This window comes from Nicotiana attenuata, unplaced genomic scaffold (genome assembly GCF_001879085.1).
Source record: "Nicotiana attenuata strain UT unplaced genomic scaffold, NIATTr2, whole genome shotgun sequence".
NCBI classification, from domain to species: Eukaryota; Viridiplantae; Streptophyta; class Magnoliopsida; order Solanales; family Solanaceae; genus Nicotiana; species Nicotiana attenuata.
In genome coordinates this window covers 85,331-99,445 of record NW_017673062.1, presented here as the reverse complement: position 1 = coordinate 99,445, position 14,115 = coordinate 85,331, and the positions used below count along the sequence as shown (strand labels likewise).

General features: G+C 35.8%; 2 protein-coding genes across 2 annotated transcripts in view; both read left to right on the top strand.

Moving 5' to 3' along the window:
- The first annotated feature begins 237 nt into the window (after positions 1–237).
- On the top strand, positions 238–7,398 carry LOC109215343 (sm-like protein LSM7). Its single transcript, XM_019379385.1, has 6 exons — positions 238–345; positions 1,749–1,824; positions 2,205–2,286; positions 2,927–2,998; positions 6,313–6,365; positions 6,996–7,398. Exons 2-6 carry the CDS (start codon positions 1,822–1,824, stop codon positions 7,083–7,085), a joined length of 300 nt encoding a protein of 99 aa, XP_019234930.1. The 5' UTR covers positions 238–345; positions 1,749–1,821; the 3' UTR covers positions 7,086–7,398.
- A 2,678-nt stretch (positions 7,399–10,076) lies between these two features.
- LOC109215341 (TATA-box-binding protein) overlaps positions 10,077–14,115 on the top strand; it is an 8,831-nt gene continuing 4,792 nt past the window's right edge. The window contains exons 1-3 of the mRNA XM_019379383.1: positions 10,077–10,322; positions 11,090–11,190; positions 11,761–11,848. Of these exons, the coding sequence (XP_019234928.1) occupies positions 11,114–11,190; positions 11,761–11,848 (165 nt within the window). The 5' untranslated portion in view covers positions 10,077–10,322; positions 11,090–11,113. The remainder of the gene's footprint in view (positions 10,323–11,089; positions 11,191–11,760; positions 11,849–14,115) is intronic.

Sequence of the window (14,115 nt, the reverse complement as noted above, 5' to 3'; positions counted from 1 at the left end):
TCCTATATTATTCTTTTATTAAATGACTAAATATTAAAACTTTGAGTTGGACAATATCAATCAAACCATGCTCCTTATGATTATTTTTTAAAATTTAATTTGAAACTCTTTCATAAATAATTGATAAATAAAAATCTCGTGCACGCACGAACGTAGAAACTAGTAAAAAAGAAAAAAAGGAACTCCCATTTTGGGCTTTTCCTTGCTTTCCATAGTTTCGAAAGGCCAAATCGGACCCAAATTTGATTTATATATTATTTCCGCCCTAATTTCAAAATTAGGCGAAAGTTTCTTCTTTCTCACCACTTCTACTCACAACTTGCTCTCTGCAGTGTAATCGGAAGTGTAAGTTCCTCGCCTTCTCTAATTCCCTCGCTTGCTCCGTTATTTTTCTTAGGATAAGTGTTCTCCTGTCTCTCTTCAGAGTTCAGACAAATGCTTAAAACCCTTTTTTCCGATGATTCGTAATGGTGAAATACTAATTTAAAATTGGAGTGCAATGCTTCTTGTTTGCTCCCACGGCGTAAAAAAAAGGGTTAACTTCGATTCCTAGTTGTTTGCAGTTTACAAATTAATAATATGCATCTTATTGGCTTCCCGTGTGATAGTGGCTCCAAATTTTCTGAAAATTTCTATTAAGAAAAGGGAAAGGGGAAGAAGACAATTAAGATGAATTAGTTATCATTCTACTAGACATGAGGGGGTTGCTCAGATGGTCAGCACCCCCTACCTACAACCCAGGGTGTCGTGAGCAATACGTCCAACAAAGGGGATCAAAGGGGAATCAAATGGGGAGGAGAATAAAAAAAGTTATCATTCTACTGAGAGTCTATTAAGATAACTAATTATTGGTTTTCCATGTGATAACGGCTCCAAACTGGTGATGGTGTACTCAGGGGTGGAGTTAAATGGAGGCTAGGGGGTTCAGTTGAATCCCCTTTGCTAAAAGATTGTACCTTGCAAATAGGGCAAGAACAAAACTTTTTTGGTTATATAAACTGTTGAATCCCCTTGAAGATTCTAGTATGGTGGTAAAGCGGTAGAAGGGGTTCAAATTTAGGTTTAGCCGTTTAGGTCATAGGTTCAAATCCTAGGTGTGATACTCTAACCCCTTGTATGAGTTTCTGGCTCTACCACTATGTACCGATATGCCCTTTGAGTATTAGTAACCAATTCTCTGAACCTTGTATGTCCGTCACTATGGACCGCTATGCCCTTTGAGTATTAGTAACCAATTCTTTGAACATTTCTATTTAGAAAAGGAAAAGAGGGATAAGACCATTAAGATTAATTGTTTATCATTATCCTAGAGTTTCCAGCACAGTGGATGAAAGTCATAAGCTCAAACGAATCTATAGAAACAGGTCCTTGAGTTAAGATACTATGTTAGAGAATTATGTCATTAATATCTTTAAGAAATACTACCTTGTCCCAAAAAAAAAACAGTCACTATTTGGGGAGTCAATATTTTTCTCGCAAGTGTGACTATAAATAATTGTAATCTTTTCCAAAACGTGTAGATTTTATTTTAAAAGAAAAATTAAGAAATCAATGTCTGGATACATCTTTTGTTTGTTGACTCTCGTACTCAAAAGTCAAAACTCCTACATTCTTTTTAGGACGGAGCGAGCGATAAGTTTTTGTGTATTAAGATAGTTATTATTGGAGAGTAGATTTGTTTCTACTCTATACAAGTAATTTTGCTGGCCTGTTTGCTCATTTTTCTACTTCATGTTTTTCCATTGCAGAATATAGCCACCTTGTTGTAGCAAAGTTTTACCGTTAGTTGGAAAACAAGAACTCTTTAGATCCCACAGAAGAATGGTAAGTTCTCATTTACACCATAATATGTCCTTCTTCCTAAGTTTGATGTTAGGAGGAAAAAAGTGAAAAGGACTAAGAATCAGCATTAAAGTAGAAACTGTCTGGTTATTACTCACTTTATTTTTTAAAGAAAGTTGGAAACTGTTTAGATATCCTACGCTGGTAAGGAAAGAGAAAGGAAGAAAAAGGACTAAATTATTTGTTGATGAGACGGAGGTCAAAGGGTTAAATGTTACCTGTTAATAAAGGTGCAGTGCCATCTTTTGTATGCATGAGCAGGAAGGAATAAATGTGTATTATTTTAATTGCTATAGTTTTCTTTTAAAAACTTTTTAATTGCGATAGTTGCTTTATACAATTTCGTGTTTGTGTTGTTTCAGTCTGGCAGAAAAGAAACTGTTTTAGATTTGGCAAAATTTGTCGACAAGGGTGTGCAGGTCAAGCTTACAGGTGGAAGACAAGGTGTGTCATACAATCTTTTTATTGAGTGGTTTAGATATACTTAAATCTAGAATCTAGATATATATATGGGCTGCATTGAAATTCTGTGCTAAAATATAGATGTAAGGTTAGTTATTTTTACATTTTAACCCTGTCGCCAAACCAATTCATTCCCCTGAAGGTTAGAGGATGCAGGTCTGGTCAACCGAGTTTGATCCTTTAGGTCTACTAGAGTCTCGCATTGGTTCGAGGGTACGGATTGTAGTCTCTTTATAATATTTTGGACAATCCACGCCGCATGAGCTAGCTTTTGGGGTAGAGTTGGACCCAAGGTCCAGTTTTTTCAACAAAGACGTTGACCCTCTAAATCAGAACTTGTTTAGTGAGGAATAATCTCTGTTGGTTAGGGAAACCTTATCTTGTCAGTAACCCAGTCAAATGTAATCATTGGAACTTTCATCCTCTCAATCACACTTTTTCATGTTAAAACAACTTATCCTTGTCTTTAACTAGTTTTCGATTTCCCTTTACCTCTTTGTAATTATGTTCTCTTGCTGTAGCTTACGGGGTTGTATTGTTCATACCTCGCCATATCATGGTCAGGGTTGTAAAAGCACAAATTACATTTTTTTTCCGACCTGCTAATTAAATCTCTTCACAGTGGAAGGGACACTTAAAGGCTATGATCAGCTGCTAAATCTTGTCTTGGATGAAGCCAAGGAGTACCTTAGAGGTAACACAATTACTCATAGCAGTCTTTCCGTGTTTTATTGAGTTCAAAATACTTTTGTTTTTGGTTTATGCTACTTCTGAAAATCTTATTTGCCGATCACTTTGTAACTTTTGAAAATTCTATTTTTATTATCAAGTGGTGGTCAGTCAATGAAATGTATTCTTTCCAACTTATTTTTCTACATCAATGTAACATCCAACAAGTTCAGCCTTGCCTTCTTTGATACTTTATATTTTCTTTATCATTTGGTCAAGGAGAATTACCTTTTCCTTGGAACCCCGTTCGCCAAGCTTAGCTTGTACCAAGTTCAGGGAAAGGAGATGGATTGTGATAGGTTGACGGCCAGCCTGATGAATCCTTTCTAATATGGGATTGAGCATAGTCAATTGATGTTGCTGCTGTTGACGTTTTAGTTTTGATTGGGGTGGTTATTATAAATCCTCTCTTCTTTGTTGCTTGTGACATGTCATCTTTACACCCCTGTAGATATATTTGCTTATGTTCCGAAGTTCTGATATTCTGTTTGTCTTGAACTGATGCTTTCAAGTTATAATCTTGTAATGCATCAATAGACATAAAAAGTAGAGGCTTTGTTCTCTGACGTAGGAGATGATCAACTATGCTCATTTGATAGGCTTTAGAATGTTAGTTGTCAGGAAAGTGCATCTGTAGATTGCTGAATGTCAAGTCAAGACTGAGATACTTGGAATTTGCCCTTATAATTTTCCCTTGTTTTAAAATGTGGCTTTTGCCCTAGTTTTCTTAAGGCACATTAAAATCCACTTTAGTACAAAGATCTCTGTTCTATTTTTGGAATTGCATTTCTTTTTTCTTTTTTGGGCAAACCACCTAGGCTCCAAAATATCTTTGTGGGAATTTTATAAATATCAAAAAATACCTGCATAGAAAGAGGACTATGCCTTACCTTCTGGATTCTACCGCAGAATTGAACAAACTCAATCCTGTAAAAAAGGGGATTAGGATGGGGTCAACTATAATCCAATGCCAAAACTAGATTTCCTGTTCCTATCTAAATGCGAATACAGTGTTACATTAAGTCTAGCATGAAGGGCTCCTTCGGATTTACACTTTGGTTAACACAAAAAAAGAAATTAAGAGGACTCCTCCTTCATACAAATATAATCACTTAAGCTTTCAAAAATAAGTGTATTCAATAGGCTTAACTTGTCTGACTCTAAAGTTCGTCATTTGCATGTTGTCTAACCTGTATGGCCCTTTAGCCTCCTTAGTGAGCTTCCCTTAGGCATAGTACAAAGCTGTCTCACTACATGTGGCGCCCCATTTAGCCAAGGCATACCATACTTCATTGGCCGCTCTATAGCAGCGTTGATCCTTAAGACCATTCCGGAGCATAATCTGTCGAGTGTCTTCTATGTGCTCTTTGAGATTCCAAGATGTATCGCATCTAGCATTCAGCATGTTCACCACCAATTCTGAATCACACTCCTTAAGCACTTTTCTGTAATAATTCCAGCACCACCAAGTACCATATCAGGCAGCTGCAGCTTCTGAATTATTATTGCTTCCATTTCTTACAGGGAATGCAACAACCATAACCATCTCTCCACATTAATCCTCCGCATCCGCTTTGCATCCCAGCCCCATCTCTGGCCATTTAACTCCCATCAGCATTCATTTCAAATTCCCCTTTGTTAGGATACTTACGTTTCACCTTTATAGTGGTTAATCTTGGTTTAAATACTTCCACCACTTTACAGGTTTCAAGTCAAGGTATGATCCAAATAATTCTGGGGAATTTCTTAGTCAGCATAGTGCTAACTTGAAACATGATCTGATGCTTCATGTTTGCCATTGAAATTTTGGTATTCCCCTGTCTGATCGAGCATCTCTGTTTCCAAATCTTCCAGCAATTAAATAATGGGATTTTGTGTAAAAATGAACATATGCATGTGATTTCATGGTTTGGCCTTCCACCAATTCTTCAAAATGTCCCTGTGACGAACCTGGACACAGTTCATTCCCAAGGGTCCAGCAAGAAAGGACCACGGTTCCTTTAGCTGTTTCACCTTCTGTAAAAACATGTTAAATAGTCTCCCTCGCTGGAATTGCACTTAGTTTTGCATAAGCCTCTTGCAAATACATAAGTTCTTTAGTTGTTAAAATTGACGGTCTCATCGGATATCCTTATCAATGTGTTGCAAATATCCTGCTCAGTTTCTTAGTTTACTAGTTTTTGGTTAGGGGGTTGGTAAACATAAGAATGTCATTGCTATGTAGTAATGAAAAAATTAGAGGGATGTCAATGCAGCTTTATCAAACTGAAATGCTGAAGCAATTTACCACTCTACTCTGCTCTAGTTTCGTGTTGAAAAATAAAATATTTTAGCACTTCTACTACATCTATATTATCATATTTGGGTAGCCCTAAGCGTCAGAAGAGAGAAGTAGCCTCTTCTGCCCTCTTAGTAAGGATTCAGAATTTGCAATGTTGCCCTACACTTCCAAAGCACTGTTACAACTTAGTATTTAGTCATATCTTTTTACATGCTGCATTCACGTGTCTTCCTTTATTTGTCATTTTAATGATCTATATTGAGACGAGCTACCTCCGCCCCCTCTTTTTCCTCTATGTTGCATCTGTGGGTCTCAACCATTAATGTAAAACGAGATTATTACATACTTTGCCCCTGTGAGTCTCAACCATATATGTAAAACGACATTATTATATACTTTGCCCCCGTGGTTCTCAACCATTAATGTAAAACGAGATTATTACATACTTTGCCAGGTCGCACATCTTCATTGGGAGCCTGTTATTGTGAACTTCATGTAAACTTAGTCTGTTATGCAAAATTTAGTAGAGTTTTGTTTATAAGAGCTCTTGGTTTGGTCTGGCACATGAAACTATTTTGCTAATGTATCAAGTTTAACTTGGAGTACTCAGGGTGAATTTGTTAATTAACAACCTTCGAGAAGGAATAGATAATGCGCAATTAATTGCTAAGCTGCAGCCTCCAACGCTGCGGGTTTGGACCATATTTTATTGCTAGATCTCCTTTCCTTTGAGAACTGAACACTTGCTTATTCTTGATGTGTACTTGCTGGATGCAAATCCAGCTGACTTCACAGATTGTCCTACCTTTCTCCAGATTTTTTATTTCAGTACAACGGGACAGCAAATTAACTGATTAGATATCTTAGCAGCTACTCATCATATTGATCATTCTAATATTTCCATAAAAACCAAGGTTACCTTTCACGGGACATGTTAATCGTTATTCTTTTAATATCTTTCATTGTACAGTTGATGATTTCAAATTGTTTTGCTGTAGATGCTGATGATCCCCTGAAGACTACCGAGCAGACACGAGCTCTTGGCTTAATAGTATGTGTCATTAATTATCATACATATATAGCAGTTTTCTGCTTCCCACTAATGTGCATAATTTGCAGTAAGCTTCTCTAAATGCTCTGCTTATATGCAACTACTGGAACCGTTATTAAGCACACTTACGAATTTCTTGTGTTCGTTTTTCCATTTGTTTTGTACTTTTTTAACGGGTTGGGGAGGACAGAAGTTATACATGAGAAGTCATAGCATTGTTTTCCAAAATTGTCTTATCAAGTGTTCAAACTACATCAAAACAGTTCTACTGTTATCTATTCATCATGTTGACATCAAAACGATCCCAGGTTGTTCTTCCACAAGCTTTGACTGATGACACTGTCTTAAAGTTTTAAAGTAGTAAAGATTGCTTCAAACTTCTTGTAGGCATAAATAAGCACAATTGATAGTTTCAAGCGTATTCTAGAGAGGAGTTTTATGTCTGAATATTAGTATTCATTTGAATTTTGAATTAGTTACTATGATATATGTCTCTCAAAGAATATATGCATTTCAAAGAAGTGCCACAACTTTGGTTGAAGAATTTATCACAACTATGGTAGCTAATGTGGACGTTAACATAATCAGACCACTTTCCTCTGCTTCTCAAAGCATTCCTTTCTTGTGCAGGTCTGCAGGGGTACGGCAGTAATGCTTGTCGCTCCAACTGATGGTACAGATGAGATATCCAATCCTTTTGTCCAGCCAGATGGGGCATAGACGGATTATCATTGTTATTTCAGTTTAGCTAACTGTAATGCTGTAAGCAGTCTGCATCTTTGCCTTGTGTTTGCCCCACCTAGAGTTGGTTAAGGACATCTATATACTTTCAGTGAAGATGGAACAAATGCCTGGATTAGTCTGTCTCTATGCTTGAAATGTTGCACCATTCGGAGCGTTAGTGTTCTATTTCCATTCGAGGCGACTTAGAATGCTTCTTCTAGTTGAATTGGAGTTAAGTTCATACTAAATGGAAACTCATCTGTAATTTATCCATTTCCTTTGATGTGAAGCGATTTTAGTTTCCTATTCACTATGTCAATGCTGAATCTACGTCATGCATCGACTTTTTAAAAAATAAAAAAAAATTATTATTACTATTTCCCCATTTGGGCATGTCATCCTGTAGGAGTCATGTTAATCTTTTCTTCGCATTTTTAGCTAATCGTAAAAGCATAGCTCCTTCCACGCCCCTCTTTACACTTTACAGGGAAAAAGGAGAGGACAAAGTTAACGACGAAAGAATGAACAATCTGTTTTCCTGTGAATGACGGCGTTAGCACTATATTCTTTAGAACTAAACGGGTCGTGTATTCCTATTTTTTCCTCTTAATTATGCCATTTGGGTTGTTTCCCTTGTAGAAATAAAATTGGACAATTCCTCGTGTTCTAGGGAAATGGTTATCTTTTGTACACATTGTTATAATTTTTAGAAAAAAGTGACTGCTGCCTTAATTGGATTGGGTTGGCTCACTATTTTTGCCTTCAAGCTGAATTTCGGGTTTTCGTCATTGTTGTACTTTAAAAAATTAACAACTCACCTCGTTCTATGAATGAGGATTAATGTTTGTTTATTTTTAGAGTAAGTTGTTAATGATCTTTCTTTGAAATCAAACTCGCCTGATATGAATGGCGCTATAAATATAAAAAAGAGGAAGGAAAAAAGAGGAAAATAAGTAAGATGGTAATATCGTACGTTTAGTTATCTATCTAGTATGAGAGACCTTTAGTAAAATACATTTTTTTCTATGTCCAACGGATATATTTTAAGGACTTTTTCTTTTCATATGTTTCTCTATCATATGAAAAGGAAATTTACGACTTTCAGTTTTAATTAGTTTATTTTATCTCATTGATAAATGATGAAAAGTGCTTATTTTTGATATATTTGCATATTAATTTTTGAATGAGTTGCAGGAGATTACGTGATTTTTGAAGTGAAATATGCTCATTATGTGTTTCTTATGTGTAGGAACGAGTTTGGATGATAAATGATCAAAAGATGAAAATTTGACACAAAAAGGAAGAATGGAAAGAATTGGGAGCTCGTCCAATCTCGTGCGTGGCACGAAAACGGACGCGAAAAAGGAGAAAATTGAAGGCACAAAACAACGAAGTGAAGAGAAAGCATGGATCGCTTCGCGAATTGAAAAATTGCAAAAGCTGAGTCCGCGTCCATGGGCGCGTGACACGCGAAGGCAAACGAGGATTCCAGCTCTCCTATCCGAGATTGGATTGTATTGGACGGCCCTCCACCCTACCTGGGTCATATAGATACACGCTAAACATGATTTTTACATAATTTTGGAGGAGGAGACACTACATTAGGGTTACACAACACCTTTGGAAGCAAGAATACACTAGAAGTAAGGAGGAAGATTCAACCACGAGTTTTTCCTTTCTTCTTCCTGTTTTCTATTGTTGATTATGAATTTTAGTGTCGTATTTTCACATACTACTATGAGTAGCTAATTTATTATTTAGGGTTTTGATGGAACCTTTTGGAGGATGAATGCTTGTTAAGTTTGAATATAATTTAGCATTTGAATTTCTTTACTTGTTCAACTACGTGCTTATTTTTGTTGATTGAATGGCCATCAATTGATTGTGCCTATTTATTATATACTGCTTGTGAAAGGGTACATATTTAAGTAGTTGTTGAACAACGTCACTCCTAACGTATATGAGGAATCAATACGGCAGGTTTAAAGGTGAGTTTAGGAATAACAAAGTATTGACGTGGTCATAGTGAGCGCTAAGATTGTGCCAACTAGCGTAGTTCGAAAGAATATGTCTTGTAAATTATTGTAGTTGCTCGGGAGAGAATTATGACACCTGAAGTGCTTACGACCAGTAGAGAATAATTAGGTGAAATTATGGGAGACGCAGCGGGAAGAATTCCGACAATTGGGAAAATCATATCTCTAGCCTCCTTAATCTTGTCTCCAATTCTTAGTCTTGCTAATTGATAATTTTACTACTTTTAGTATTTGTTAATTAATTAGTTTAAAATAAAATTATAATCTTTATAGATAGAAAATTATTTGAACTTGTAATTCTTAGCAATATTAAACGGTTGTAGCTAAGCCGTAGTTCTTTGTGAGATTCGACTTTGGACTTTTAGAGGGTTATATTTGCAATGACCGCTTATCCTTTTTATGACTAGAGTTGGACGTGATCACTCATGCTTTTTGGTTTTAACGCATATTTTCAAAATTTCTTTTAATTTGTACACCAAAATACTACATCTTACTTTGTACTATTAAAATAAAAAAAATTCAAAGTTTTTCTTCCATCGAAACCAAAAAATTTAAGTCTGGCCTAAAATTAGCACTATAAATTATTCTAATTAAAACCTATTCCCATTCAAAGTCACCAATATTATGAGCAAAATAATTTTCCCACTTCCATAAGAAAAACACATACAAGGACACGTGTCATAATCTATTTGGCATTTACAGCTTTATTGTGTACTGATCAAAGTTTTATTACCAATCTACCCATTCGAAACATCAACCATCAGTTAGTCACATGAGGTTAATTCCGTAATTTAACACCCAGCGTACAAATACTCGAATCTTTTTTGCCATTCACGCGCCTGTATTGATAAAAGCAGTATTACCATTCTACCCATCAAAATATCAAACAACAGTTCAGCCATACGAGATTAATTCGGTAAATTAATAACCACCACGCCATCACACAAATACCCAAATCCCACACGTCTTCGAATAAGCTCTTCAAATCGTTCCTCTTCAACTCTCTTCTCCCCTCTATATAACCTCCACCTCTACAAAATTCTCTCTTTCATATAAAAGAACTTCTCTTTCAAATTCTTACCGCTTCAATTCCTATTTTGCTTTCTCTACACCTTCGAAAATCAACTTTTTGCTCCAATTTTGAGCTCTAGTTCAGCACGATTTAAGCAAACCCTAGCTTTAGATTTTACATTCAAAGGTCTTTATCTGATCCAATTTTTTCATCATCGTCTGATGTTTTTTCATTAAGCAAGTTGTAAACCTCAGTATTCCGAGTTTTATTGCAACGATTTCTTATACGAGTTGAATCAAAGTCTATATCGAATTATGAGCGAATTTATGCTACATTATACTTTCTTTTTCCGTGCTGAGTTTTATTGAAAATCCTACACACACACACACACTTGATTTGCACAAGCAAATTTGTCCTGATTCTGTTGATTTGCTTGAATTGGAAATAACAATTAAAAAATTTAAAAAAATTGGGGATGGTGAGAGTGAGGGTGCTGAATTGATATTGGATTTTTCTCCATTAGTGGAAGAGTTATTATTGTTGTATTAACTTCTTATAACTGTCTTGTGGCACTTCCACTGTTTCACTGACACCGTCACTGACCGTATAGCTTTCTGTACCAAGGTTTAAGATAGATAGGAAGAAATAACATAGTTTTTTCTTTTGCCTGAGATTGGAACCTCTGGTCTTCTATCCGTTAGTTCTAGCTGGAGAAATATTATTTTTATTTTTGATGAAGGAGATATTGATTTTGTAGAAAATGTGAATAACTTTTGGAGTTAGCGAACCTAATTTTTTGAATGTTGAATTGAGATGGATCTAAATGGAGGGACTTGGTTAGTGAGTATGCATATAGTCGACACAATTAGCTTGGGATTGACGTGTAGTTGTTGCTGTATTATAATTTATAAGTAGATATAGATAACATCTGCTACTTTAATTCCATTTTATAGAGGTTCGAGTAGGGAGTCCAAAGAATGGCAGATCAGGGATTGGAAGGGAGCCAACCAGTGGATCTCACCAAGCACCCTTCTGGAATAGTCCCTACTCTCCAGTAAGTTATTTTACTTCTATTACTTTTATCACCTGTAATGCCAGTCATAGGACCTACAAATTGTTTACAAGTCATTGGTCGTTAACACTTGCCCCGAAAACGTAGTCTTTATTTGCTTTCTAAGTAACAATTTGGACTGAAATATTCAGACTCAAAGAGTTCTATTAACTTATCAAAATTATGTTTGGGAAAACAAATATTTATATCAATTGCATTAAGAGGAGAGAGAAGGTTAAGAGAGAAACTGAAATTCTTTAGGAAGAAAGTTTGGGTCATAAAGTTTTCGAACTTCAAATAAGATATGTGCATAAGTTGTTTTAAAAGCAACGCGTGTTTAAGAACTTTGATAAAATTATTCCCAAATCTTTTTCGGTTTTCTTGTTAAACGGATAATAACATCGAAAAACATGGAAATATGTAATTAGTCAGTAATTCTCTTCTTCAACAGCAAGTGGTAAATTTACTTCTGATGGTGAATAGCTTGATTGGTGCAAGCTCTCAGTAGTTTGTATTTTGAAATTAGATTTCCTCTAACTGACCTATGTATCTGTCATACTTTTTCACTGCTAGGAATATTGTGTCAACAGTGAATCTGGACTGCAAGTTGGACCTTAAAGCCATTGCCCTTCAAGCTCGAAATGCAGAGTACAATCCAAAGGTATCTTTCTTTGCCATAATTTGTTCTATTAGTTGGTAATAAGATAATAAATCCTCTTAATGCACATTCCCAATGAATTATTTAACATGTGAATGGAATTATGTACATTTGGATCTCCTTATTATGAGATAATCAGGGATTTGTTACATTTGCTAATGCGTTCCTTTTCAAATGATTTATTTTGAACCTCATGATAAAAAAAACAGAAGTTTAACTTTCAGTCATTGCTTTTGTGGTTGTTAAAGTTGGGGAGACAATAGATGCTTCCTGCAGGAGTGAGTGAACTTTATTTGAGCATGTGACTGTTGTTTTGCACAGTAACTTGTGAGGCCATTGTTAATTTTTACCTTAAGCGGGTTCCTTGCAAATGACTTGCTTTAACATCTAAGTTTGTGACTGAATTTCATGGTTTTTTTGCTTTCATATTTTTAATATTTAGTGCTCACAGATGAAGCGTAAAGTGAGTAACAGAGACCGGAATAAGGTCTTGTAAACAAAGTGGTCTTATTTTTTGAATGCTTGGTCACCAGTAGCAATGCTATCAAAGGCGAAAAGCGCAAAAAAACTCTAAGGTCTGTTGGGGCTTTAAGCGCAAAGCGCAAAGCGCAAATAAAGCATGGGCTTTAATGAAGAAAGGTGTAAATGGAGATAAACTACAAATATGTATGTGTAATCCAAGACTAATATCTATAAGCATGAATACCAAATATAGGGACAAAGAAATTGAAGAAAATTTACAATAACGTGAAATATCAATTGTTAAGTGCCGCCGTTTTAGAATTACGCTCATTGGCAAGGAAAAGTAAGCCTTAGAGCCTTGATGACAACACTAAAGTGCCCGTTAAGCGAGGCGAAGCGCTCAACCTGTTTTGAGTCTTGCTTCAGAGCTTAAGCGCGCCTTTGATAACACTGACCAGTAGCACGTCTCGACTGAGGCTTGTGCTCTAGTTCGGCTTAGTTCCAAAACTAAGTTCTGAGATCAGCTTGATTAGTTAAAATTAAAGTTCGAGTGGTATTCATTCAGCTCAATACTGACCAACTTGAGTTCGATTAAGGCTTTGATCTCTTCATTTATTGTAACAGGTTAAGGATGAACCCCTTGAGAATGAAATCAATTGCATCTCTTTCATTCTTTCTCTACATAAAACGGGAAATGCATAATTTATTAGAATATTTCTTGTGGAAACCCAAATAAACAGAACGTCTTTTGCCAAAGCTTTTTTGATATATATATATATATATGTGTGTGTGTGTGTGTGTGTGTGTGTGTGTGTGTGTGTATGCATATGTGAGTTATCCTATTATAATTAAAAAAAGATATAGGAGTTATTCTATTTCCAAATCAAGAAATTGGTTTCAACACCAGAGCCAGTTTTGGTTAGATATGAGATTATGACCGTGGGATGTCATATCTTTATGAATCTGATATTTTAATCAGTGCCCTAAATGCTGAACTGTTTAAGATTCACGCTGCACTTGAAATTCCTTATTAACCTTATCTCAGTCTCAGGACCTAAGGTACTTCGAATAAGCATCAATATGGCAGTTGCATGATATTTATGGTTGAAGAGAAGAATGAGAACAAATGAGATGAAGAAAGGGAACTATCCTTCTGAGAGAACCCTAGATGGGGAGGGGGGAAGAGAGTTTGAAATGGACAGATAAAATGATGGATATAGAGGGAGAGTGGAGGAGATAGAGAGAGAAGAAAAGAGATTATTAGTGAGATTGAATTGGGAAAGTTCTGTCTTGAGGTTTTTGTGCTGAATGTCTAAAAGAATATTTAGGTATCTTATTTATATGTATACCTATAATCAACTTATTGAGCTTGGCTTGAAGTTGTGGTGAGTTGATCATAATTAATCGTGGGTTTTATTTTATATATTGTACAAGCATATATGGCCATGCAGTTTTAACTAGTTGAAATTGGTTTGCAAGTTGTTCGTCAGAGTCTAATTCAGCTTGCGTTTTGCTTAAAATCTGGAGCTTGATCTTTTGCAAAACTGAGTGCTTTCGAGCCTTAGCAGCTTGGTTTGCTTGCGTCAATTATCTTTTCCTCTGATCTGCAAACCATAAGTCCAATTTGGTGCTTTTTTGGCACTTAATAACTCACATTATTTTTAAGTCTTATCAGATGGTCATCTAGTCTTCAAAATTAGTTCTGTTATTTGCAACCAACTTGCCCATGTCAGCTAGGAGTTGCTCGCTATTGTCTAACTTGATCTCCTTAATCAGTGCTATCTCCTAATCCCCCCCCCCCCCCCCCC

What these genes read in the sequence shown, in the direction of transcription:
- LOC109215343 (XM_019379385.1), top strand. An exon ending in GCTTACAGGTGGAAGACAAG is followed by an intron (nt 2,287 to 2,926) that starts GTGTGTCATACA and finishes ATCTCTTCACAG; the next exon opens with TGGAAGGGACACTTAAAGGC. An exon ending in CACGAGCTCTTGGCTTAATA is followed by an intron (nt 6,366 to 6,995) that starts GTATGTGTCATT and finishes TTTCTTGTGCAG; the next exon opens with GTCTGCAGGGGTACGGCAGT.